This window comes from Trachurus japonicus, chromosome 22 (genome assembly GCF_045865225.1).
Source record: "Trachurus japonicus isolate A0001 chromosome 22, Traja_1.0".
Lineage (NCBI taxonomy): Eukaryota > Metazoa > Chordata > Actinopteri > Carangiformes > Carangidae > Trachurus > Trachurus japonicus.
In genome coordinates this window covers 16,905,857-16,930,359 of record NC_140928.1, presented here as the reverse complement: position 1 = coordinate 16,930,359, position 24,503 = coordinate 16,905,857, and the positions used below count along the sequence as shown (strand labels likewise).

The window sequence follows — 24,503 nt, the reverse complement described above, 5'->3', positions numbered from 1 at the left end:
TCAAAAAATTGACAACACGAAAGGCCAAGTGGCCCTGCCCCTAAAATGACGAAATTCCAGGCCTGATCATATCAAATCAACTACTGTATTAATTTTATTTATTTTTATTTTTTACTGTTGTGTTGTATGGGGGGAGTCAGGATCGATAGAGCATTGTAGTGTGTGAGTGTGTGTGAATGGGCGTCTGTGTCTTTATATTGTATCATGTGTCTGTTCTTTTTTTGTCTGTTTGTCTGTTCCGCTTACTTTCTTTGTATGTTATAATGTAGCCTACTATGTATGTTTGTATTTCCGTTGATAACATGGACCCCCTCGAAAATGAGATGGCACATCTCAAGGGGCTATCCTGTACAATAAAGTCAATAAATATACAAACCACCTATTGGTAAAATTACCTTTGACTCAAATGTTTTTGAAACTGCTTATATCGCGCATTGTTGGACAGGTATGGAGTTATTTTTGTCTCATAAATATCTGTAAACGCACAGAAGGTGATCTACAAATGTTCCTTGGTTTGCACACGTGTTTTCCAAACAGGCGTCATTTGGATAAACTAACCGCATATTGGGGATCTAAACAGTTACTTTATCGCATGAAAAAACATTAAAACTTAATAAAGTGACGCATTAACAGTGGGAATTAAAATAATTTCTTGAGATAAACCAGTAGCAGTCTTCTTCGTTAGTTTTCATTCAGCTCCTTGCCAACACTGCCCCTCCTGGTGAGGAGAGCGGCCCTTTGTGAATCAGCAGCTGTGAGTTTGTGGATCTGTGTGGATCTCGGCAGGAATGTCTCAGAAATACGTCATTGCGGAAAGAGATGCGTGTGTGTGATTGGTGATCCACAAATGCAGAGTTACACTTCACAAACAGAATTTTCGGTTTTACAAATGGCTTTTTTGTTTTTACAAATGGAAAATTATACATTTACAAATACACAATATATTTACAAATACACATTTATTTGTAAAAACCAAAATGTTGGAGCTATTTATTTATTTGTAGTATTTAGTGCTGTTTAGTTTATTTTGTTTAGTGAGTATCTAGTTTTGGTTATTCTCAATCAATTTGCTTGATTTCATTATGATTAGATTTCTATTAGTATTCTAGGTTATTATTTGTTTACTTTAGGTGTTTCTTGTTTATTATTTTTTGTTGTTTTGTTTCATTTGGGCACGGTAGGGGGGCACCTGAAGTTATATAGGTAGGCTGTCGGTAAGGGACCAGCATGCACCTGGGTGGGCAAATGGTTTTTTACCGGAGCGGGAGAGGCACAGGAATTTTCTTTGTTCTTTGTTTGCTCGCTGTTTGGTTAAATAAACCACGTTTTTTGTTGAAACTGGACATTTGTTTGGACATTATGTTTTTCCCATCCGCGTACACCACAACCCATGGTGCAACAGTGGCCCTTTGATTAGTATAATTTGAAGTTTGATTTGATACTTTTATTTGTTTGACAATCGGCTGCTACACAAAATACAAGTTACAAATTAGAAATTTGTATTTGTGGATAGCAAAACACGTGTGCAAACCAAGGAACATTTGTAGATCACCCTTTGTGGATAGCAAAACACGTGTGCAAACCAAGGAACATTTGTAGATCACCTTCTGTGCGTTTACAGATATTTATGAGACAAAAATAACTCCATAGAACAGGAATCATAAACGCTCAGATGTACAAAAAAAAACGTGGTTTTATTTTGAAAGTCATAACCGGAAGCGCTGTAAATGATTCTAGCTGTGTTGAAACGGGTAGCGTTGGGATAGGCCATAACAACCACCCAACAAGGCGTTGTGCTACTATGGGGGAATACCGAACCGAACCGATAGTAAAATAACGGTTCTTGTTTAGTTTTTAGTCGAGGTAAATGTCGAAAAACCCTCCGGAAAGTCGACGCAAGTGGAAATGATCGCACATTTAGGGATCAAAATGTGGACGTTGACGTCGAGCCGTGCGTAATGAGCAGAGTTGGAAAAAGAAGGTGTTGAGCTGCATTTTTTCCTCTCTCTCTCTCTCTTCTACCAGGCAGGGACAACTTGGGTCGGAGGAGTACTGACTAAACTACGAGGCGATAACGGAGGAAATTAAAGCCCACAAAGCTCTCCACTTTCTGGTAAATATACCCTAACCGCTCGCCTTCAACAGTTGCATCGCTTTACAGCTCGAAGTAAACGTCTTCTTCACCGAGGGCTGAAGTCAACGCGACACAGCGGAGAGAGCTAGCCTCTTAGGATATGCTACTAATTACAGGGCTGTGGTGAATATGACTCCTCTTGCTAGGCTGTAGCGAAACATTTTGGTCGTAACTCCCTTTTTTTTTATATATATATATCAGTCGAGACAAACAAACCACTTGCTTGTGTTTTTTTTTTTTTTGCTCTTACAAACACTTTTTTATCCAGGGCTTCCTCTGAGCCGCGGTAGCCCATCAAGACCGACAATAGCTCCGCGTTAACGTCAGGCTAACAAAGCCGTTTCAAAACGATTGATTTTTTCTTTCTTTTTTTTCTTCTGTACAGACGGAAACACTTCTTTCCTGTTTAATAGACCGGGTTAGTTTTTAAACAAAACTTTAGGATGGATTTGTATTTCTACTTTGCGGATCAGCCTACATGTTGCTGTTTATTGCCTCTGAGTCATATAGTTGTAGATAGGACGTACAATGGCAGTGATATAGGTAGTCTGCCGTCTATTGCAGTCTATGGTCTGCTTAAATGTATAGGGTTATTGGTATACCAAAGTCCAAATGCTTTTCATTAGTGAAATAACATTTAAAATACATTTAAAGGTCAGTAATTGCAGCAATTGCATTATATTTGCTGATTTCCTTTTTGCAATTCGGTCTACATTACTAAATGCCATTGTCAACCAAGTGATATTTTTTTGTTTAATGGTCGCAAGGGGTTTCTCTACCAAAGTCTGTGATGTTTGCTTGGGTCACCATCTATTTAAGTGTGGAGGAGCCATATGCACACTGTGATAATCCTTTAGTAATCTCACTGAAATTCTGGTCAGGCTCAGCATACTGTACACCCTGTATTCCTCAGAGAGACAACCTGCACTGTTTCTTTCTGTTTTTGTTTGGAAAAGGGTGCATTCAATGCATCCTTTTAATATTTGGGCTTCTCCTTTGACCAGGTTAAGAATTTGAGTCAGTGCTGCAGGGCCATGCAATGACATGTAATTATTGGAGTTACATGCTCAGAAGTCCATGCCTGTCATGAAAGGCTGTGAGCTTGCAAGAACTTGCAACAGGAGAAACTGAATGAGCTGCTGGACTTTGGCCTGAGCGCTGTTTGCCCTGGCCAGTTGGATGGAGAACGCAACCAGCGGCATTGACAGCTCACTTAAAATAAGCACCCATTGTTTCATGAGTTGCCATTCATACTCTGTCTGGAGATTGACTGCCGTGCGGTGTTTGTATAGTCATTAGTGTGTGTACACTTAACATTTCTTTATTGAAAAGATGTCCCTGTTCGGTCAGTGTGCAAACAGACCTGGAGACTGTCATGCATCCATTCAGGCTTTGTCACTTTGTGGGTATCATGATGTTTTACTCATCATCTAAAAGTAAAGAATGCATGTTTGCTGATTGGATGTATATTTAAAAGGGCTTATATAAAGATTAGTTGATAAAATAATAATAATATTGATAAACCCTGTGTATTTTCAATGTATAAAAGAGCACTGTGCAGCTACTGTGTTATTTGAGACAGGCACGTGTTTAGGGATATAGCCTACAATGTTTTAATGTTTCTGCTGCAGCTGCCCTTTAATTCAGGCCTGATTCTGATATCCGCTGTTTTGTTTGCGTATCATGGCAAAAAAATGTGATCAGCTGACGACATGGTCAGGGAAATGTCAAATATGCAGGACCATGGTTCATATTGTTGGTTGACACAGGCTAATCCAGAGGCTGACCACCATGAGTCATCATCATCATTGTGGGCACTTTTGTTTCCTCTGTCTGTCTCTGTCATTTCAGTTTGTTGCTATTTTCTAGTCTGTTCTGATTCATGTAGTTTCCTGTCGCCCTCTCGGCAGGAGTTAGTGATAAGTCCAATGCCCTGATTCTTTGTCGTACTGATTGACCTGATTGGCAAAAACACTGCAGAGATAAGCTGTGTGCCTCTTTATTTTGCTCTCCAGCTTTCATTTCAGACTAAATATGAAATCAGTATTTTAGCAGGGATGAATTTATTCCTTGTTTTTGTTCCGTCTGCGGTCCAATTCTACTTGCACATCTGACTCTGGGATGTGTGCAGACACATCAATACTGTAGAGGTCACTGTGTCCGAAAGTTCTGGTTTCTGCTCACCACGGCATTGCTTAATATGACCCTTTTAGAGCGCCTCTGATTGTATCAAATATCAAATGGTCTATAATTACTGTCTGAAGCAGTATTTCTGTCCAGTGTAGTTAGCAAAGCCAACTCTCCACACATCTTAACACATTTTGTGACACTGTAACAGTTTTATTCATATTCTCCTGAATTTATTAAGCTGCAATTACAACAAGACAAGTAATCATCTGTCAGGACATCTGTCTTGTGTTGTATTAAATTCAGGAAATGGACTAAAATTCCTGTATATTTGGAGCTTCCAAATACGTTCAGAAAGCACTTTGCAGCTACTGTGTTATTTTAGACAGGAAAGCGTTAAGGGGTTGTACACCATTTTAGTGCTTCTGCTGTTGCTGCCCTTTCATTCAGGCCTGTGACATTGGCTTCATGATTACTCATCTTCAGAGGATTAGGTCATTGAGCCAAACAAAGGTGACTATCAAAAGGCTGTGATTTCATCATTTCATTCACAGGACTCACAGCAGGACCACTGGAGGACACAGCAACCAGGTTTCTTTGTAGCATTTTTTTTAGAATAACAATCGGCGCCTTTTTAGATTCAGAAACTGTTATAGAGTAACCAGAAATGCAAGAAATAAGAGATTTCTCAATCATGTGCTACGCTGCCCAAATAATTCCTCACATCGCCTTTGATTGTCAAAGTCTTGTCGTGCCATCCTAGCTTCATTACTCCTGTCACTTTAATTCAGAAGGTTGAATCTGTGCGTTTTATTAGATGAGCTTTGGTTTCGGGGGATGACTTGTACAAGTCTGCACTGAAATAATAGGAATGTCCTCCTGAATTTAGGGGTTGCAGACAGGAAAGGAGACCCTGCCTCTTCCCTTTTCTGGAGCCATGATGATGAAATCCACATAAATGATTGATAAAGTGCCCTCACTGTCATTTGAATAATACATCGGTCCTGTTCTTGTGCCAGGCGTTTTTTGTATGGTAATGTTCTCTGGGAGCCTGCGGTTCTGTCTTTTAAACCTCTGCAAGTGCCTGATTTAAATAGAATAAAATAATCCAGATGACTGAGGCAAGGTGAGCAGTTTGAAGGGGTGCGTATGTCTGTGTGTGAATATGTGTGTGTGTGTGTGTGTGCAGTGAGAGATAGGTGGGGGCAGGGAGTGTCTCCTGTCACCTCTCATTAGGGACGCATAGTCCAGCTCGGCCGGCGTCTGCCTTCCCCCCCGTCTGTAGCTCTGCCCTCCCCTGCACCCAGCCCGAGCCCGACAGAGCTGCACACTGTTTCGGTCTAAACTGCAGAGAAGTGTCTTAATGTTCGGCATCAGAGAGATTATGGCAGAGATGCTCCTTATTGAACAGTGTGAGTCAGGTCTCAAGGAAATAGCTGTCCTAAATTATGCTTTTAGAATTCTGCACTGCAGCTGCAGTTAAATTTGGTTCACTCTTTTGAATGAGTTGAAGCTGCGAGTCTTCCTCGCTGGGAGTCAGCATATTCAATTGATGTGTTGGTTGCTTTGTTTTATTCTGCCTCTGCCGTGCTCCTTTGAGGACCCCCAACTCCTCCACCCCCTTTTGTAAACAAGACGGTATATATCTCAAGGGCTTCCTCCTCTCCTACATATTCAAATTCAATTTCTAATTTTGTCCAAACGAATTCCCTGTGAAGATGAGGCTTATTTAAAGCAGTCTAATGAAATGAAGATCAACTAACATTTTTATTGGAGTGCTTTGGTGTGACTGCTTGGTGACTATTGGTGTGTGTGTGTGTGTGTGGAGTAAAAGGCTGTGGTTTTCCACTGAACCCTTGGGAGGCTGTGGAGTGCTGCTCTACAGGGGCAGACACAATGATTTATTAGTATGGTAGGCAGGAAAAACTAGCAGGCTGAGATAAAACAGATCTCCCATCACACTCCAGTTCTCTGTCTGGTTTCTTAAAGAAGAAAGAAGAATGTAGATATAGACATACTATAAAGGGCCAGAGCAATGGGAATTACATTTCAAACTCTCTTAATAATGTTTAAGAACGGGTGTGTTTATGCAACGCTACCCACGATGTAAGTTTTTCCTCTCGAAAATTATTCAGATTATTTTGATCTCCAGTCTACTAATTGGTAGAAATGAAGTCGGATACACTCGGTGTGTAATTAATAGCCTGACTAGTTGACAGTACGCTTAGTTAATGAGTTGCTGTTTTCTGTTAGCTCGTACCCAGTGACAGCCAGTCCAGTTGTTCAACTCTGACCCTGTTTTAAACACCAAGTTTCCGTCAATAACTTCAGTTTAGCTTAATCAAACACATAAATTAACAACTAGCCAGAACTGGTGTCGCATTTGGCTCTGCAATAAGGAGAAAACCCCTCTATCAAGATATGTAGCTTTTTTTTCTATCACGGGTTAGAAATACTATATCTGTCTATATCAAACTGAAACTCAATAGGCCACTTTCACAGAAAACATTTTGACTTATTAGTAAAACTAAAGTGTTATTTTTAATATGAATGTAGGCATAGCTCTCATTGAGTATTCAGGTAAGCCATGACCGTTTGAGCGAGCTGCAAAATGGACCCTAAGGTCGATTGAGAAATCTGTACAGGACAGGAAATATTTTTGCCTCATATGATTAATTAATATATGACAAATCAAATTACTTAATCATACCGATGCAAAAATCATACACCAGTTAGTTATTGCCATGAAGCTGTTCTTCTCATTGCGGCATTGACCACAATGGCCTAACGCAACCACAAGTATTAAAAGGGAAGCTTCGACTGTATGTAGATAAATTTGTACGACCTAGCGCCGTACAGTGTCGCAACATTGTTCGTCTCAAGTTATATTGTATTCAGATGTGACATTTCTCATAAAAACAATGTTGTTGATCACTGAAGAGTTTCACTTGTACAACAACACTACAAGTCATCACGAGTATGACACATGGCCTAGTTGAGTCTGTCTGTTTCAGTCTGGCATGAACTTAATTTGGGATGTGGTTTGAAAAGTAGCTCAGAGATAAATTTCCATAGTAATTTAATGAGAAATTAATAGTAAGTTTCTTGCCTCAATTTGATGTGACCTTGGTCAATGAACTGTCAATAAAATTCCAGTATAATTATACACTGCATAAATACACATTGAACTGGAAAAAACCTCCAAATTATTCATTAGACTACAATGTTTTTCAAACAGCTAAAACGAGCAGGAAGAGCAAAGGCAGCGTGGGTTGCACCTCCCTCCCTACAAAAACCAACATACATCGGCATTATATTTGCTGTTGACTGCCAGTCAGTTTCCTCAGGGCCAAACGGAGGAAGTCTCTGTTAAGATAAGTCAGTGTTGAAGATTATAGATAGGAGCCTGAAAAACGCAGATGAACACTGTCTCTCCCTCTCTCTTAAAAAATAAAAAACTTCCTCAACTCAATTTTTAGCATTTCAGGTCTGTAAAATTTCCAAGGCAGCCATGAATCATTTTTGCACTGTAATCAATGTGGCCGAAACAGTGTGATGGATTGTAATAGATGTCCCTCAGTTCAGCCTCTGTAGCACCGACGCCCCCTGGTCGTTTATTATATTTTGACAGAGTCCAAACTGTCCAAACTCATCACGTTGTAATCCCTGTGAGATGTTAGTCAGCGACATCTAATGTGTAATCACTCTTTGGCTTAAACGTCTCTCTCACCATGCTTTCTCTCCTCTTTCATCTTCCTTCCTCCAGGCATGGCAGGCTGGGCCTGGGGCTCTGAGGACACTTCAGAGGATCCGTGCCTGACCCACAACTGAGGATTGAGAGGAATACGTTGTCTGAGCAGAATGACTCAGCAAGAGGGGGGACCCCCAAATAGCAAGTGAAGAGAAGTGAGGATGGGTGCCAATGGATCCAGCTATCCACACTCATGCTCCCCACGCATAGGGGGAAATGCACAGGCACAGCAGACATTTATAGGTAGGTGTTTTGTATTTTATTCATCAATTACTTGTGTCGAGAATAGCTGTTTGGTTAAAGGACAATTCCAGGCGAATTCAACTCGGGGGTGTATTTTCCTATCATTTTAAGTCTAAAAGAAGGAATCTGAAGATTTTCAGTTTAATCGCTCCTGTTTTGCGGTAGTTGCGTCTGTCCCCGCATCGCCACGGCAGCAATGAATGGGAGTGGATGTAAGTTCCGCTGTTTAGGCTGTTTACATCCCTCAAAGCCGCATTTTTTTCCACAGACAGCGTCAGATGGCGACTCAAACATGCACCGAGAAGTTTATTTACTTCAAGCAAGCCGACATGTTTGTAAAACTAGATCTAATTCAAAGTCTCCCGGAGTCTCGCGCGAGACCCAGTTACCGTGCTCGGTGTCTTCAGGTGCAGTGGGAAAAGCTACCGTCTGTGTCATAAACACAGGAATATCAACTCTTTACTTGCTTCAAGTAAAAAAAACTTCTCGGCGCATGTTTGAGTAGCCACCTGACGCTGTCTGTGGAAAAAAATGTTTACTTCAAGCAAGTAAAGAGTTGATATTCCTGTGTTTATGACACAAACGGTAGCTCCTACTGCGCCTGAACACACCAGCACTGCAACTTCGGGCTCGCGCGAGACTCCGGGAGACTTTGAATTAGATCTAGTTTTACAAACATGTCGGCTTGCTTGAAGTAAATAAACTTCTCGGTGCATGTTTGAGTCGCCATCTGACGCTGTCTGTGGAAAAAAATTGCAGCTTTGAGGGCTGTAAACAGCCTAAACAGCGGAACTTACATCCACTCCCATTCATTGCTGCCGTGGCGATGCGCGGACAGACGCAACTACCGCAAAACAGGAGCGATTAAACTGAAAATCTTCAGATTCATTCTTTTAGACCTAAAATGATATGAAAATCCCCCCCCCGAGTTGAATTCGCCTGGAATTGTCCTTTAACTCGGTCAATATTGATAGAATAGTCCGGATTTTCAGTTGGCATATGATGAAAATGTGTCAGCTGAACTATTGGTCACAAATATGATTCATGATCAGAAACACTCTCAACTGAAATGTATCCAATTTGGCTGCATGTACCCCTGATACATCAATACAACCCATAACTGGGGTCTACCAGCTGACAGTACAAGGCGACAAGACCTAAGAGTAGATCGTATCTGGGGGTTGGTTGTCTTCAACACGTACAGTATATATTGGCATTGTATCATTGGCAATATGAAACACCACCGCATCTATCTATCTATCTATCTATCTATCTATCTATCTATCTATCTATCTATCTATCTATCTATCTATCTATCTATCTATCTATCTATCTATCTATCTATCTATCTATCTATCTATCTATCTATCTATCTATCTATCTATCAGTAATGTCTTTCCACCGGGAGCTCTTCTGTTCATGTGGGACACTGTGGGAAAACTGTTCCGCTGATGTTTCCCACTCAGCCGCGGCCTCTGTTTGAGATGCTGGAATAAATTAGCCGTCCCGCTGCTTTTAGTCGCCACGGACTTTTGGCAAACTTTACAATGGACAATGGTTTGTTTGAGATCGGATGCTAAAAACTCCATGAACCACCCGCAGGCAGCTAGAGATGTGACGGGACCTTTTTTAGGGAACAATCTCATGCTGCCATGTTGATATCTCACCTGTGTCTACTGTACAAACCGTGGAAGCTCAGAGAAGCAGTATGGAGGCGCCATACCATGATTAAATTAAAGTGAAATTTGATTTTTTTCATTTTTTTTTACTTTTCATCATTGTCCTAAAGCTTAAATTCTGATTCATCATAAAATCGATATGTTGCCCAGCTGTAGTGCCACCCTCACACTTTAGTAGATTACCAACGAGCTTCCATGGAAACAAACTGTATGAGAGGTGAATATTTTAGTGCATGAGAGGTGTTGAATTGGGCTGTTGACTCATACATGATGCAAATGTATTAGAAATGGTGCTACATTGCCATATGGATTTTTGGGGCAGCTTATAAGGAAACCTGTTTCTAATGTAGTTAACCAAGATTACATTAAATACTCAAAGTTTAAGTTAAAAGTAACTAGTCCACAGCCATCTAAAGGCTGCTTGTGCAACCGTCACATCTTTTCTTTGACTAGTTGTTACAGATCACTCTCTGTCTGGAGGCATGTTCGGATCTGATTCTACTAAATCTTGAATTGTGAATTGTAGTCTTTCTGGTTTATAGCCCTCAAATCTTTCGCAGCCGCCCTCAGCGCCAGAGGGTTTGGAGAGCTGCGTCTTAGATTTAAAAAAACTCGCTTAACAAAAAGCATTGTTAATTTCAATTTCAAAATGACATGGGTATGAGGTTTTTGTAGACTTCTCCCTTTAATGTTAAAGGAGCCAAATTATCTCAGTAGCCCCCTGGACCTCTGGGGTTTGCATTGCGCTCTGAAGTTGCATGGTTCAGCTGGTCTGGGCCACAGATGATTCACAACGTTAGAATGATTACTATTTGGGTCACACTGATGGATGCTGAGAGAAGGGTAGGCAGAGAGGATCTCCTTGGCAGAACTTCCTCTGACGTACAAGTCCCGTCTCTCAGGCCAAAGATAACTGCTTTTCTGTGTAATTGAAGGAACCCAAGTATGAGAATGGGCTGAAGTGCATTAGGAAGCACAAAGACGGCTAAAGCATTTAATTGGTTCTAAAACAAAACAAAATAAAAGGATTCTGTGTTTTTTTTTCTACCTTTGAACTAGATCCAAATGCTTTGGTAACTGGGTCAGGATAGTGTGTTCTTGGCCTGACAGAGTTGGCCACACCACAGGGGTGCCAGAGACAGATTGTGTTTCTAGTCGTCTGGCCTCCAGTGACATGGTGTTGGGTTGTGAAGTTTCTTGTCTCACTGGAAGAGGATTTTAAGTGAAATATCCAGGGTTCAGTTATTGTCAAAACTCATACTTTTGTGGTTATATAAATGCATTTTTACATTTTTCTATGTGAAGATTTTTGTGTTTCTTCTGAAGCTAACCCACATGTGTTCCCATTCTAGGGACCTCATCCTACTCTCAGCAGGGATATGGCTGGGAGTCTAAGCTCTACAGCCTGGAGCACGGCCATGATCGGCCCACAGACAGGAAGAAGAAGAGCCTTGGTTTAGCAACCCTCAAACGGAGGTTCATCAAAAGGAGGAAGTCCAGCCGCTCCGCAGATCATGCACGGCAGATGCGGGAACTTTTATCAGGATGGGACGTCCGTGACACCAACGCCCTGGTGGAGGAGTACGAGGGCACCGCGGCCCTCAAGGAGCTGAGCTTCCAGGCCAGCCTGGCACGTGCCGAGGCTCCCAGCCTGCAGCGGGACCTCGCCGCCCTTTACCAACACAAGTACTGCACAGATGTGGACCTCATCTTCCAGGGTACTTGCTTCCCTGCCCACCGGGCCATCCTGGCCGCCCGCTGCCCCTTTTTCAAGACTCTTCTGTCCTCGTCCCCCGGCTACGGAGCAGAGGTCCTCATGGATGTTGAGACAGCCGGCATCGACGTGCCCATGTTCTCTGCCCTGCTCCACTACCTGTACACCGGGGAGTTCGGGGTGGGCGGAGCGGAGGACACCAGGCTCCAGAACGTGGATGTACTCGTGCAGCTCAGTGAGGAGTTTGGCACACCCAACTCCCTGGAGGCAGATATGAAGGGCTTGTTCGACTACATGTGTTACTATGATGCTCTGCTCAGCTTCTCCTCCGACTCTGAGATGGTAGAAAGCTGTAACGAGAGAGGGGCTGTTGCCGCAGCACCGACGGGGAGCACAGCAGGCAGCGGGGGGCCCAGAACCCCAGACGAGGACCTGAGGGCACACAAGGCAATCCTCTCGGCACGTTCTCCTTTCTTTAGGAACCTTTTGCAGAGACGTATCCGCACAGGAGAAGAAATGACAGAGCGCACGTTGCAGACACCCACTCGCATAGTGCTGGATGAGTCCATCATCCCCCGGAAGTACGTGCAGGTTATTCTCCACTGCATGTACACAGATGTGGTGGAGCTTGGCTTGGTGCTGCGGGGCAGCCCGTCAGCAAGCAGCCTGGGGGAGGTCCAAGCCCTCGTGTCAGGGGGCCGCGGGGCCAGCACCCGCACCGAGGAGGCCATGGAGCTGTACCACATCGCTCTGTTCTTGGAGTTCAGTATGCTAGCTCAAGGTGAGCCATAACCACACACATTGTAACACACAAACACAAATCAGCAACTATTCTCTTGACATGGTGTTCTTGCCTACAGTACAGCGTTGTCTACACTTGTTGCTTGTTGCTTCTGGCAGATCAGGGTGCCAGATTTTGCCCCTAAACTTTGAGAGAGTGCAAATAAATTTTTCATCTACTTGCGCACGTTTTTTTTTTAACACTGGTGAAACGTGGAAGGGACGACTCAAAGATCACTATAGGTGGCAGGCCACTGAGTGTGAGGATCATGGATTTAAAATGTGAATATTTGCTTTGCAAGTCAATCAACAGTGTGTGCCCCTAAACTTTCAGCTTGCACTCCTAAAATTTAAAGTTAGGGGCCACTGTGCTCCTAGTAAAAATGTCTGAAGCCCTGCAGATCAGTGTTACTATTATAATATCTAGTCAGTTCATTTCAACGTAAGATTAGTTAAAATTACTTGACTATAGCTAATTTAGGAAAACAAGAGATGCATTCAGGGTTCCTACGCAAGTATGGAAAAGTATGGAATTTGATTTGATACATTCCCAGGTCTGGAAAAGTATGGAAAATGGAAATTATTGTATGGAAATATATTTATCTTAATACTTATCTGGGTTTGTTTTTATCTGAAGTTATCTGGGTTAATTATTTTTGTATGCGCTATTGTACCTATAGCTACAATCTCCTGGAAATTATTTGGTTACATAATGGCATACACATTCAGAATAATGAAAACAAATGATTAATTGCATGACTTTTATTATATAATGCACAACTATTTACTCAAATATCACAAATTATTTGAATTTTTTTACCGAGAAGTCTGGAAATTATGGTCTGGAAAAAGTATGGAATTTGGAAATTTCAAATATGTAGGAACCCTGTGCATTATATTTGTATTTCTTTATTAAGCTTTATTTTTTTAAACATGGTCTCAGTGAGTGTCGATGTTGCAAGAATTGCAGCAAGGACAAACTACCGCATCCATATGTCAGCATACAGTATGTGCAATACGGCTGTACAGATGAGGCTGGTGTTAAACAGCTAGGCCGACTGTGATGGGTGTGCAGTGTTTCCCCCAGAAAATTTGTAAGTTAAGGTGGTCTGACCTGTCGACGGGGGGGGGGGGTAGCGCGGAGATCTGTTGACGGGGGGGGGGGGCGGATCGATCGACGGGGGGGGGACGCGCCGCGCCGTGCCGTATTAAAGTTTCGCTTTCAACACGCGCTGCTGTTATGCGTGCGCGCTTCTCTGTGGTGTGTATGTGTGTGAGACGATGCGGCCATCGTCCGACGGGGGGGGGGGGGCGGCGGCGGCGAATATCGCTACATTTTTTTTTTTTTTTAAGATGTTAGTTTAGGCGGCAGCTCTTTGTTGTTAAGGCGGCCGCCTTAACAGGAAAGCGCTGCGGGAAACCCTGGGTGTTAGAGCTGCGATCTGCCAGTAGCAGACCGATACTGGCTGAGGGTTTGTCTGTGTCTCCAGGGGGCAGACGACTCACTGCCTGATACACGCAGTGCATCTGAGCTTCTGTCAGCGCCTCGACTCTGCACGTCTACTTAGTCACTGCTCCGTCTTTGCTTGGATGACGCTGCCTTTTTGAGCATGGCATCGGTAACATGCCAAAGGTTACGGGGCCGCTCCTTGACATGAGCCGGTCACTTTGTCACTCTCACCTCCTCTGGAGTGGCGTGTCTGAGTGCTGTCCAGTTTCCAACACACCTAACTAATCTCCTCTTCGATCGGAATAACCTTTGTCAGTATGCAGTGCCTGAAGCAGCCTACTTCAGGTGCATGTGAAAAGTTCTAGACTATGATCATATAACCCTCTTATCTTTCCCTCGTCAAATACTGAAAGGGTGATATGATATGTTTAAGCACTCCATTTCACTGCTTCATGCTGTGTAATGCAGTCAAAACAGATTCATATCATCAGCAATCATAACAGCAACTGCTAAATTACATATTATTTAACATATTGAAAATGCACTCTGTAATTGTTTGTTATGAGTGAGCACACTTCAGAGGAGCGATCTTGCAGTGAAAGCCCTCCTTGCTCTGGGCCTTGCTTTCATCAGAGCCTCTGTGGCTGAAAGGCTTTTACTGTGAAGCAGCTGCAGACACAACATAGTCACAAGTGTTTTAGCCTCAGTGCATGCTCTGCTAGCACATTGATTTATAAAGTTCAGTTTGAATTCACTGCACATTTCGAGAGATTCATTGGTAGGCAGATGTTGCAGACCTGTGTTGTACTTTGTGCCACAGTTTTGTTCTGAAATAATCATGCAGGCTTAATGGGTATGGGCGTGTGAGTATGTAGATAGGGAAATGGCACTCAGGAGCTTCCTGTGCAAAGATAAGTGTAACTCTGTTTGGGACACAAGGCCGTCGTCGACAGCAATAAACATGCTTGTCTACATTTTTTTTTTAAATCGCAGGATTAGTTCTTGGCAGCTGCTGAAAAGCTGTATCGACTAAAGAGCCAAGAATCAATCACCTTTTTAAGACTTGTGCAGTGATCTGACTGTACTCGTTCACTGACTGTACACACAGCTGGTTAGACGCCACCTCCCCCCCCGCCCCCAAAAAAAAAGCAGTAGTGTCACTCTCAGGGTCATTCTGGCAGCTTAAGCCTGTAAGCGGGCAAATGGTGACATCCCCACACACCATCACCTCCTCTTCCCTCCCACAACCCCCCCCCCCCTTTCAGCAAGCCCCTACCAAAGGGTATTTTTGTCCCCTCTCCTCCCTCTTCCCTTCCACTGTGTTGCTCAGCTCTAAACAGTTCCCATGAAACCTCGATGTGGAATGTGGTGAGGGCGGCGTCATTCAAGTCCCCTCTCTTTGTCTATTCTGCAACTTCCTGTCATTACCTTTTTTTTTCTTTTCTTTTTTTTTTTAAATCCCTCTTCCGTTGTTTTTGTTTTTTCAAATTTTAAAACCTAAGACACTCTGAAGTGTGAATGTGAAATAATCTTGACATCTTGTGGATCGGCTATGAAACGACGAGTCCATCCCACCGCTACACTGGAGACTTCAGTAGCTGCCGTGGCTCTTCAGGAGGCAGCAGAGAGGCTTATGTCAGAGGTTTCATATGGAAAGAGGCCCTCTCATCTGTCACACTGTCTTCCCCCCTCGTGTGCTGCTTGACTGCTGCCCCCTGGCTGTGTGAGGTTTTGGCCCGTGGAGGTTTTTGCAGAGCAGTCGAAGCGCTCCTCTCTTTATTAATTCTCTCTAGATGGGTATCCCTTTATGACTCCATCGCACTCAAATAGCAACCAATATTAAAAGCCTTATTAATTTTTCAAGTGCACCACAGAGATGATAGGCACATCGGTGTGGTTTCAGAGTGTGTGTGTGTGTGTGTGTGCACTGGAGCTCCATCTCTCTCCACGTTCACTGACCGACCAGCAGTGCTTTCAGTCCCCAATCTTGGACTGTTTGTGTGTTGACTGGAGGTCTAGTCCTTGAGTGATTGTCAGACATGATTTACATCCACGGGCTTGTTTAGAGTCCGTCGAGTGCAGCTGGTGGCTTAAGTGGCTTCAGAGACCGTGTGCTCCATAAACACAGAGCTCCAAATAATAACAACAAGACAAAATGCATACATGCTCCAAAGTTGTTGCTGTTGCTGCTCCCGTGGTTGTGTTGATGTTCCAGTCAGTCGGCCGTGCTTCAGTGACTGTGATGTGCCACCCGTGGAGAGAAGGAGAGGCAGCTTAGTATTACATATAATGCTGATTCTAATCTGCAGCTTATAATAAAAGTGCAGCATTTTAAAAGACTGCTCGTCACTGTGAATTTTAATGGGGCTAACACAGAACAGAGCTGTTTGCTTTCCTGTGTCTCTCCTGGTGCCAAGTGGGGAATCGTCTGTGTGTGCTTTTAGGAGAGGGCAAAGACACACAGGTGAAAGACTAAACTAGCTAAAGCACTTTCTAGAAGACGTACAGCACAGGGATGAGCGCTGGAGACACAGGCACAGATGTTGGGAATCAATTTCCTCTTCCAGTCTGTTTATAGCAGATAAAAAAGCCAAAGTGCCTGGGTCCACGTTTTAACTTCATCTGTCTCCTTAACGATGCAGGATTTCCATCCTTCGTTTAAACCAATGCAGGCGCCTGCCAGTGCTTTGCGTTTTCCCCAAAGGGAAAGGAAAGGTGCATCATAAGTGTGTGCAACTTTGCATGTATCTGTGAATATGCATACATGTATATTATGGCTCACGTGTGTGCACTTTTGTTTGAATGAATATGAAAAGGAAAAGCAGTGATGGACTCATCATCCTCCAGTCTGGTGTCGTGTTTCCCGGAGTGTGTGTTCAAAGTGGTTTGGGGGTGGGAAGGCAGCTCAGATCTCCTAGTTTAAGATAAGAGTTTCCCAGAGGAGTGTTTCTACTGGCCCAACCGAGAGCTGATGGACAGGATGGCCTGGAATGAGGAAGTTGGCAGGCTTTTATTTCAGTTCAGAGCAGCTCTGGCTGGACGTCAGTCAGTCTGGCTTTATCTCCACGGATGTCCGTTTTGTATTAAACGTCATTGATCAGACTGAGAAGAAAGGCTATTGAAGCTCTAGCTTGTCGAGGATTGGCATAGATAGCCCGACCAACCAAACCAATTATAAGTTATTCTCAGGGGATGTACTGGGGAGGTTTTATTCTGCCTAAATGAATCCCTCTCAGAATAAGTATGCAATAGCAAGTGTAGGCCTGAGTTTTCAAAACTTGGCTCTCTTTTTTTTTTAATTGCCACAGCAGCAGGTACATAATTCCCTGAGCTTTCTGTGGTTTTTTAATGCATTTTTGATTTATGCACACAAGTGTGTACACATTTGCAAAGTGTGTGCGCTTGTGCACATTTCCTCAGGCTGCTGTGTTTACTTATCACAGTTAAGAGGAGGCAGCTTGAGACTGAAGCACATCAAGGTATCAAAGGCATTTCTGTGGGTTGGTGTGTTACAGAGTTAAACCACTGCCTGCTGTTCTGGTATGTGCTCTGATTTAGGAAATGCAGCAAGGAGGATGTGGGGCTACTGGAGGTAGACTTCCTGGGTCAGTGAATATGATTCACAACCACTGACGATCTGGCTGTGGCTGGAGTTAAATCTGTTTTAACTGTTTTCGTTCTTGTAGTTTTTTTATTAAATGTTACACTTTGGGCTTTAACATCTGTGTTTGTTTTGGAATATGTGTACCCAATAAAGAGACTTTATTGAATGTCAGGGTGTAAATAGTTTGTCTATCTCATTGGCTCTCCCAGGCTGCGAGGATATTGTCGTGGAAAGCTTGTCTTTGGACTCACTCGTCCCCATCCTGAAGTGGAGCTCCCAGCCGTACGGCTCTAAGTGGGTCCACAGGCAAGCCATGCACTTCCTCTGCGAAGAGTTCAGTCAGGTTGTCACTTCAGATGTTCTTTACGAGCTCGGCAAAGAGCACCTTCTCAGCGCAATTCAGTCTGACTACCTGCAGGTAAGGAAACAGCACATCACCTGTCAGTCTGTTGTCACCCTCTGTTACATTTGGTGGTGCGAAGTTTCAGTAATAGGTGGTGAAAATACAGTGGAACGTACAAACAGATGCATTAGCACAATGTCTCTCTCAATTGCACACCTACACCTGTACACACAAGCACACACACTGATGACCCCCAGGGTCTCCAAAGTTGAGTAAAACCGTTCCCTGGTGGGAAATGCCTTCAAACCCAGAATCTAATCAGCGCTGAGCTGTCATCTGCTCTGCCGAACTACTCGGGCATCACACCAGATGGTTGAGGTGAAGTGTTGTAATCCAACCACACAAACAAATCAACCAGGCCTCAGCTTTGCTGCGACACCGTCTGAACATATTGTATTTTCACCTTACCCTCATTTAACAGCTTCCCAGTTTTTGCTTCTGACAGCGTCTAACCTTGTCCTATATCTCACTCTCTGTCTGGCTCTTTTTCTCTGTACTTTGCTCTCATTCACAGGCAAGTGAACAGGACATTCTCAAGTATGTTGTTAAGTGGGGCGAGCAGCAGCTTATTAAGAGGATGGCAGACAGGGGTAAGATAATACACTCTATAATTACCCTCTGAGCAGCCCCCCTAATGGCTCTGAGGAAATTACCCACTCACCAGAGCCTCAAAAATACACTTGCAAGCATTACAAAAAGGAGCCGAAATTTAACCTCAGTGTGACTTCTCACTGATTGACCATGTCATTGTGTGTTTTGACCCAGTAAACGACTTCTGTCTTAAGGGGTTTATGGTCAAGGTTATTATATATCTTGCTGTCAGGGCTTGAAAACACGCAGTAGTCAAAGCAACATTTATCCATAATTTGCTAAATTAAACGTCCCTGACAAATAGCCAGCAGGTTTTATTAAAAGCATTAAAAGCGTCATTATTGTTACATAAATTGTCACGGCCATATGCATTAAATTAAAAAGCTGCTAATGGCTGTTCTGTCCTTGTTTACCCAGAGCCCAACCTGTTGAGTGGCACAGCTCACAGTGTAAACAAGAGGGGTGTGAAAAGGAGAGACTTGGATGTGGAGGAGCTAAAGGAGATCCTGTCTCCTCTCCTGCCCTTCATCCGAACCGAGCACATCTTACCTCCCAACAGCGATGTCCTCGCTGACGCGGTCAGTACTTCTGTCTGTGTGCAATGAGTGTGCACCTTTAGCGATCGTGACCGGCGTAAACAGAGTATTGATCCGCATCCCTCTCTCCCTGTCCGCAGCTGAAAAGGGGTTTGATCAGCACCCCTCCCTCAGACATGCTTCCCACAGCAGAGGGAGGAAAGGCCAACGCCTGGTTACGGCAGAAGAACGCCGGCATCTACGTGCGTCCCCGCCTCTTCTCCCCTTACGTGGAGGAGGCAAAGGTAAAGGGTCATCCTGACTAATGAAGTTTTCAGATCACACAGGAAGTAGTGGATTATTTGTGTCACATCCAGTTATCATCAAAGCAGAGCAGATGTTCTGCGAGGACGGGCTAAGCATTAAGAGCCTTGGGACAATTTGTGGACACGCTCACAGCTCAGAAAAGTGCTAAAACCATCCATGTCCATAACACGCACTTAACCATTGTAAATAGTTGGCTCCATCAGTTTGACTGAAATTCATTTGATGTCCATTTGCACACTTTCCTAATAACTTTTAGACCTTCTAGAGTCATGAATATTTATGAGCATATCCACAGACCGGAGAGTCATTACTAGATTAAGTTTCAATCAAGTGGAACTGATTTGCAAACCGTTTCCATGTCCTTGGGTTGTACAGTAGGACTTTTATTTATTCATTATTTTTGAGTTTCTGGTCTCACTTGCCCTCTCCTGTCAATCTGTCCTCAGTCTGTACTTGATGAAATGATGGTGGAGCAGACAGACCTGGTGCGTTTGCGACTGGTGCGCATGTCCAATGTCCCAGACACACTCTACATGGTCAACAACGCTGTGCCTCAGTGCTGCCACATGATCAACCACCAGCAAATGGCAGGCAATCTGTCCACAGCTCCATCCGTTGTAGCAAATGAAATTCCAGGTAAGAAAATTGTAGAGGTCTGAGAAATTGATACAAAATCGCACATGATGCTGTGATCCAAAATGATATTCTGAATCAATTAAAGCTATTATATTAACACAGCTGTTATCAAATATGTGTTTGTGTTGTTTGCATCTTTCAGTGCCTCAGCTGTCAGTGGTGAAGGAAATGATCCGGAGGCTGCAGGAGCTGAGACACACAGAGCAGGTCCAGAGAGCCTATGCCCTAAACTGTGGTGAAGGAGCCACTGTCAGCTACGAGCTGCAGCTGCGGGTGCTGAGGGAGTTTGGTCTGGCAGACGGAGCCACGGAGCTGCTGCAGGTTAGCAGAGAGCACGGAGCTTTTCCCAAGTGGTTAGAAATGTCTGAGATTGCTAAGGCTGGGATACTAACGGGAACGGTGAGACTGAGGACACAGTCAGACCTGAGTGATGCAGCAGACGCAGACCTTGAACAACCTAAGGAAGATAAATCTTTAAAAAAAAATCTTAAAATAGGGGTTGCTTTGTCTGCAGCACAATAGATAAAGATCTCTTAAGCTCAGTTTTTGTTTTTTTCTGTTTTTTTTTCAGAACCCTTACAAGTTCTTTCCCGACGAACGGTTTGGAGACGAGAGTCCGATCCTGGCTCTGCGCCAGGTGGGTCGTTGTCGGGTAAACAGCAGCCCAGCCATGGATAGCATGTTCACAGAGCTGGAAGGGGTAGCGGGCTTCCACCCACCCCTCCCTCCTCCGCCTCCCCCTTACCACCCTCCCGCCACACCCAGCCACGCTCAGCTCAAAGGCGCTTGGCGTCCTCGCGTGCCCATGCCGACCCCCACCCGCTCCTTCTCCTATCCCTGCAACCGCACCCTGATCCAGCGCCACGCGGCCGCCAAGCACGGCAGCTCCGAGTACTCCTCCGCGCCCCGGCCTCAGCCCCCAGACTGCACCAACCCGCAGGCCATGGGCCGAGCTTTGCTTTCAGACCAGCAGGCGGTGAGTGTGCGTGTTACCGCCTAGAGTCCTTGTGCTGTTTTTGTTTTATTCAAATGCAGCGTCATAGTCTGCACATAGGATTATCTCATCAGCGGCTCATTTGACAGGTAACCTCACATATGTGTATCTGTTCTTCAATGCAGATGAGCATGGAGCCTGTCATGAGGGAGTTCATGCCTGACATCGCCCTCGGCGTCTCAGTCATGTCCCTGAGGGAGCAGCACATGGTGGAGATGGACAGAGACGGCCCTCACAGCCCCATGGGCCCCTCAGGCCACCATTTGCCCCACGGGCCCTGCCCTTCTGCCCGCCTCGGCCACGGCCACGGCCCCGGACACGGCCACTCCTGCAAGAGACACGCTCCCGAACCCAAGTTGGAGGCTCAGGCTGAATTCCCCGACCTGTATGACTTCTCTTGCCGACCTGCGACCCCGACGTCCGCTCACCCTCTGCCCTCCTTCGCAGGACCAGACCTCTACAGCCACAGCTGCAACCCCTCCGGCTCATACCCACCCCCGTACATTTCTGACTCTCAGTCGCAGGGCCACATGCAGGGACGGACTGCCCCAGACCCGCTACGGCTAGATGTCCTCAGCATGACCTCTCAGAGGCACGACGCAGTCCTTGCCAGTCCCTCCGGGGCCCAGCCCAGGATGGGACATATCCCGAGGGGGCGATCGAACGAGACAGACCTGACTCACGGCTTAGGCCATTTACGGTCCCCTAGTGGAAACATGGACAGCTACGAGGACAGGCACACAGGACCTAGAGACGCTCCTGAAGAGATGGTTATAGCTGGAGAGTCGTCAGGCCCTGGTTCCCTCCAGCAGCCTCACAGGAACAGTGTCAGTGAGGAGATCGCCAGAGACCGCAGGTCACCCAGCAAGCCCGACTACCCTTATAAGAAATCTGCACTTTAACCCCAGTGGAGGGCCAGGGGTTGAGTTAAGAAAAGGGAAAAAAAAAAAAAAGTGATGAGTGGCTGTCTATCACAATGGATGGCAATGCACTAAATGTGTGCCTGCGTATATATGTGTGTGTGTTTGACAGGAGCAGGGAAAAAGGGGGTGGTCGATGGTTGCTATTTATAGGATCTGTTCTTTTGTCCTACCTCTATCACACTGTGCCATCCATCACACAGTCAGAAAGAGTAAGAGCTGTAGGTTAACTGTCAATGTTTGTAATTGATCTCTGCAACCCTGCCTAGTCCTGCTGGTTTAGAGGATGACTCAGGCACTCCTGGGATGGATCGGTCTCTCGAGTTTGATTGTAACGAAAAGGTTAGCTCTACGCTGTGTGAATCCTGCGTGAGGTCACAACACTAGATGTAGCTCAGTTATGAACTGACGGTTTAACAAAGACTATATCCATTAGCTCTGCTGTCTCTCTATTATTTTCAGGATACAATGGGGAGATGGCTGGATAGGAATCTCAATTTACACAAGCAAACAATGGCACACAGTCCGGGACAAAGTATTGTGATAAAATCATATGTAAATACGCCTGGCTCTATTCTTTTCCTCCCATGACTTGTATTTCCATTTTCTTCCTGTCTGTAGCATGCCTATAGCAACCCACCTGACTAGTCCCCCCCCCCCTACCCCCCCTTCTGGCCATGGCTCTGCAGTGCTGATGAGTAATGGACCAAGGCTTTGTCACACAAAGCAGGAATTGGATCCAACAGGAAGTAGGTCATCAGAGCTCGTCATTCTCCAGTAACCCAGTCTGATAATTGTGTCAGGCGTTAACTATCGCAGCCTCTCGGTGTCTAGCTTAGGGGCAGAAACACGCTGTATTTCAGAGCAGGGGAGGCGGCGGCGGCAGGAGGAAGAATAATCGCGGGCGGGTTCATTACTGAGATAGAGTAGGGAATATAGGGGTGCCATGACAACTGACGTACCATGATCAAATGGAGCGCGGGGGGTTTGTTGGTTTTGCAGCTGGAACAGGTGTGTGTTCGCACTTGTGTGTGTGTGCGTATGTGTGTGTATGCGTGTGTGTGTCTGTGTGCGAGAATAACTTTGATACACACAGGTGTTTAGACAATCTCAGTACTGTACACTCCCATCTTTAGTCAGGTCTGTTTGTACATATCAGAGAGACTGAGATGATGAACTATAGTCTATGGCACAGAGTGTGCTTGAGCTCCCTGTTGTTCTGTTTAATCCAATAGCATCAAGTAATCAAATCTAAAGCCTTAATCAGTGCTTTCAGTATTCAGTTTTAGCTACCTTTATTCAATTAAGTATGATGTCATTATATCGCAACCCCTGTTAATTGCTTATTTGACTGTTCTGTTCACTACAGGCACATTCACTGCAGTTGATCGGGGTGGTAGTGGTGGATTTCACTAAACCCCAAAATGCTAAAAGAAAAAAAGAAACATGTATATACATCAGGCCTCCATCTCACCACCGCATGGGAGATTGTTTACCTGCATAGTCAGTGTTGATACTGTTAAATATACTGTTTAAGAGCCACAGCAGCTGTAGCTCCACAACCCTGCAAAGACACACATAAAAGCCTGTTACAGCCTACAGCTGGCATACAACCTCACGTACGCATATCATTGCACTGTAGGAGCCACCTGTTTATTAGCCGAAGGGAAAAAAGATCAAATGAATTTTGAACAGTATGAATCTTATATTGAAGACAAGTTGGTGATTGCAGGCTCATATCTCCAATGGAAATTGTATATAATGAATTGATCCACATGTTCTGATGAATTTTTAATGGTTTCTATCACATTTTAGTGGTTGTTGAAGGTTGTGTTTTTACTGTAGTGGACAACACTGTGTACTTGTCTGTGTCATGAAATCTCACTAAGAATGTGTGGTATAAAGATTGTGTCTCAGAATCTATTTCATTCTTAAATGTAACACATTTAGGGGCAGTCTGTTCAATGTTGTAGTAGGTGTGGATTACCATGTTTGTAGCGATGTCCCCCTCCCCCCTGTTTTCCTTTTACTTTAAAAGTAACAGGAATATGTAGAGGATCTGAGGATATTAGCTCTCTGCTTAGCAGTAATGAAGTTGCCAAGCAGAAAAATCATTTTTCCATCGAGGTTGCTTCATGGGGAAAAAATGCAAAACTCCAGATTCCTCCATGTTCATGTTGGGTAGTTGTTTTATTTTCCAGGACAATGTTCCATTGAATAAAAGTCCTTGTTTTGCTCTTTGCTGTAGAGAAGTCAGTGCCTTCCCCCGCCTGCGGCTGGGCTTTTATTGGAGAAGTGACTTTGATGTCTATGCAAGCTCTTTTCTACCAGCTTACCAGCCTGCATCAAATAGTTCTTTAAAAATCTCATGTAGCTCGTTTTGTGTACATAGTGTTATTTAGCACCTTTTGGAAATTGAACCATCTGAAATGTGTGGTTGCTTGTGTTGAATTCTGACAGGTACATTGTACTTGTATGGTATCATAGAAAACATGTTTGTAGATTGATATTAAGTTGCATTTAGTTTCACTGAATCTATTTTTCTACTGTCACCTCAAAAGGTGCATAACAGTGGTCAACTTGTGCATCCTCAAAATAAACTGGTTTGATATTATGGAATTCATTTGATCTCATT

At 44.3% G+C, this 24,503-nt stretch overlaps 1 protein-coding gene across 1 annotated transcript; it reads left to right on the top strand.

The window, feature by feature from the left end:
• The first annotated feature begins 1,742 nt into the window (after positions 1 to 1,742).
• Positions 1,743 to 24,487, top strand: btbd7 (BTB (POZ) domain containing 7). Its single transcript, XM_085768302.1, has 11 exons — positions 1,743 to 2,113; positions 8,028 to 8,255; positions 11,287 to 12,429; positions 17,692 to 17,900; positions 18,400 to 18,475; positions 18,894 to 19,054; positions 19,153 to 19,296; positions 19,765 to 19,954; positions 20,097 to 20,275; positions 20,526 to 20,930; positions 21,074 to 24,487. Exons 2-11 carry the CDS (start codon positions 8,174 to 8,176, stop codon positions 21,848 to 21,850), a joined length of 3,366 nt encoding a protein of 1,121 aa, XP_085624428.1. The 5' UTR covers positions 1,743 to 2,113; positions 8,028 to 8,173; the 3' UTR covers positions 21,851 to 24,487.
• The last annotated feature ends 16 nt before the right edge of the window (positions 24,488 to 24,503 follow it).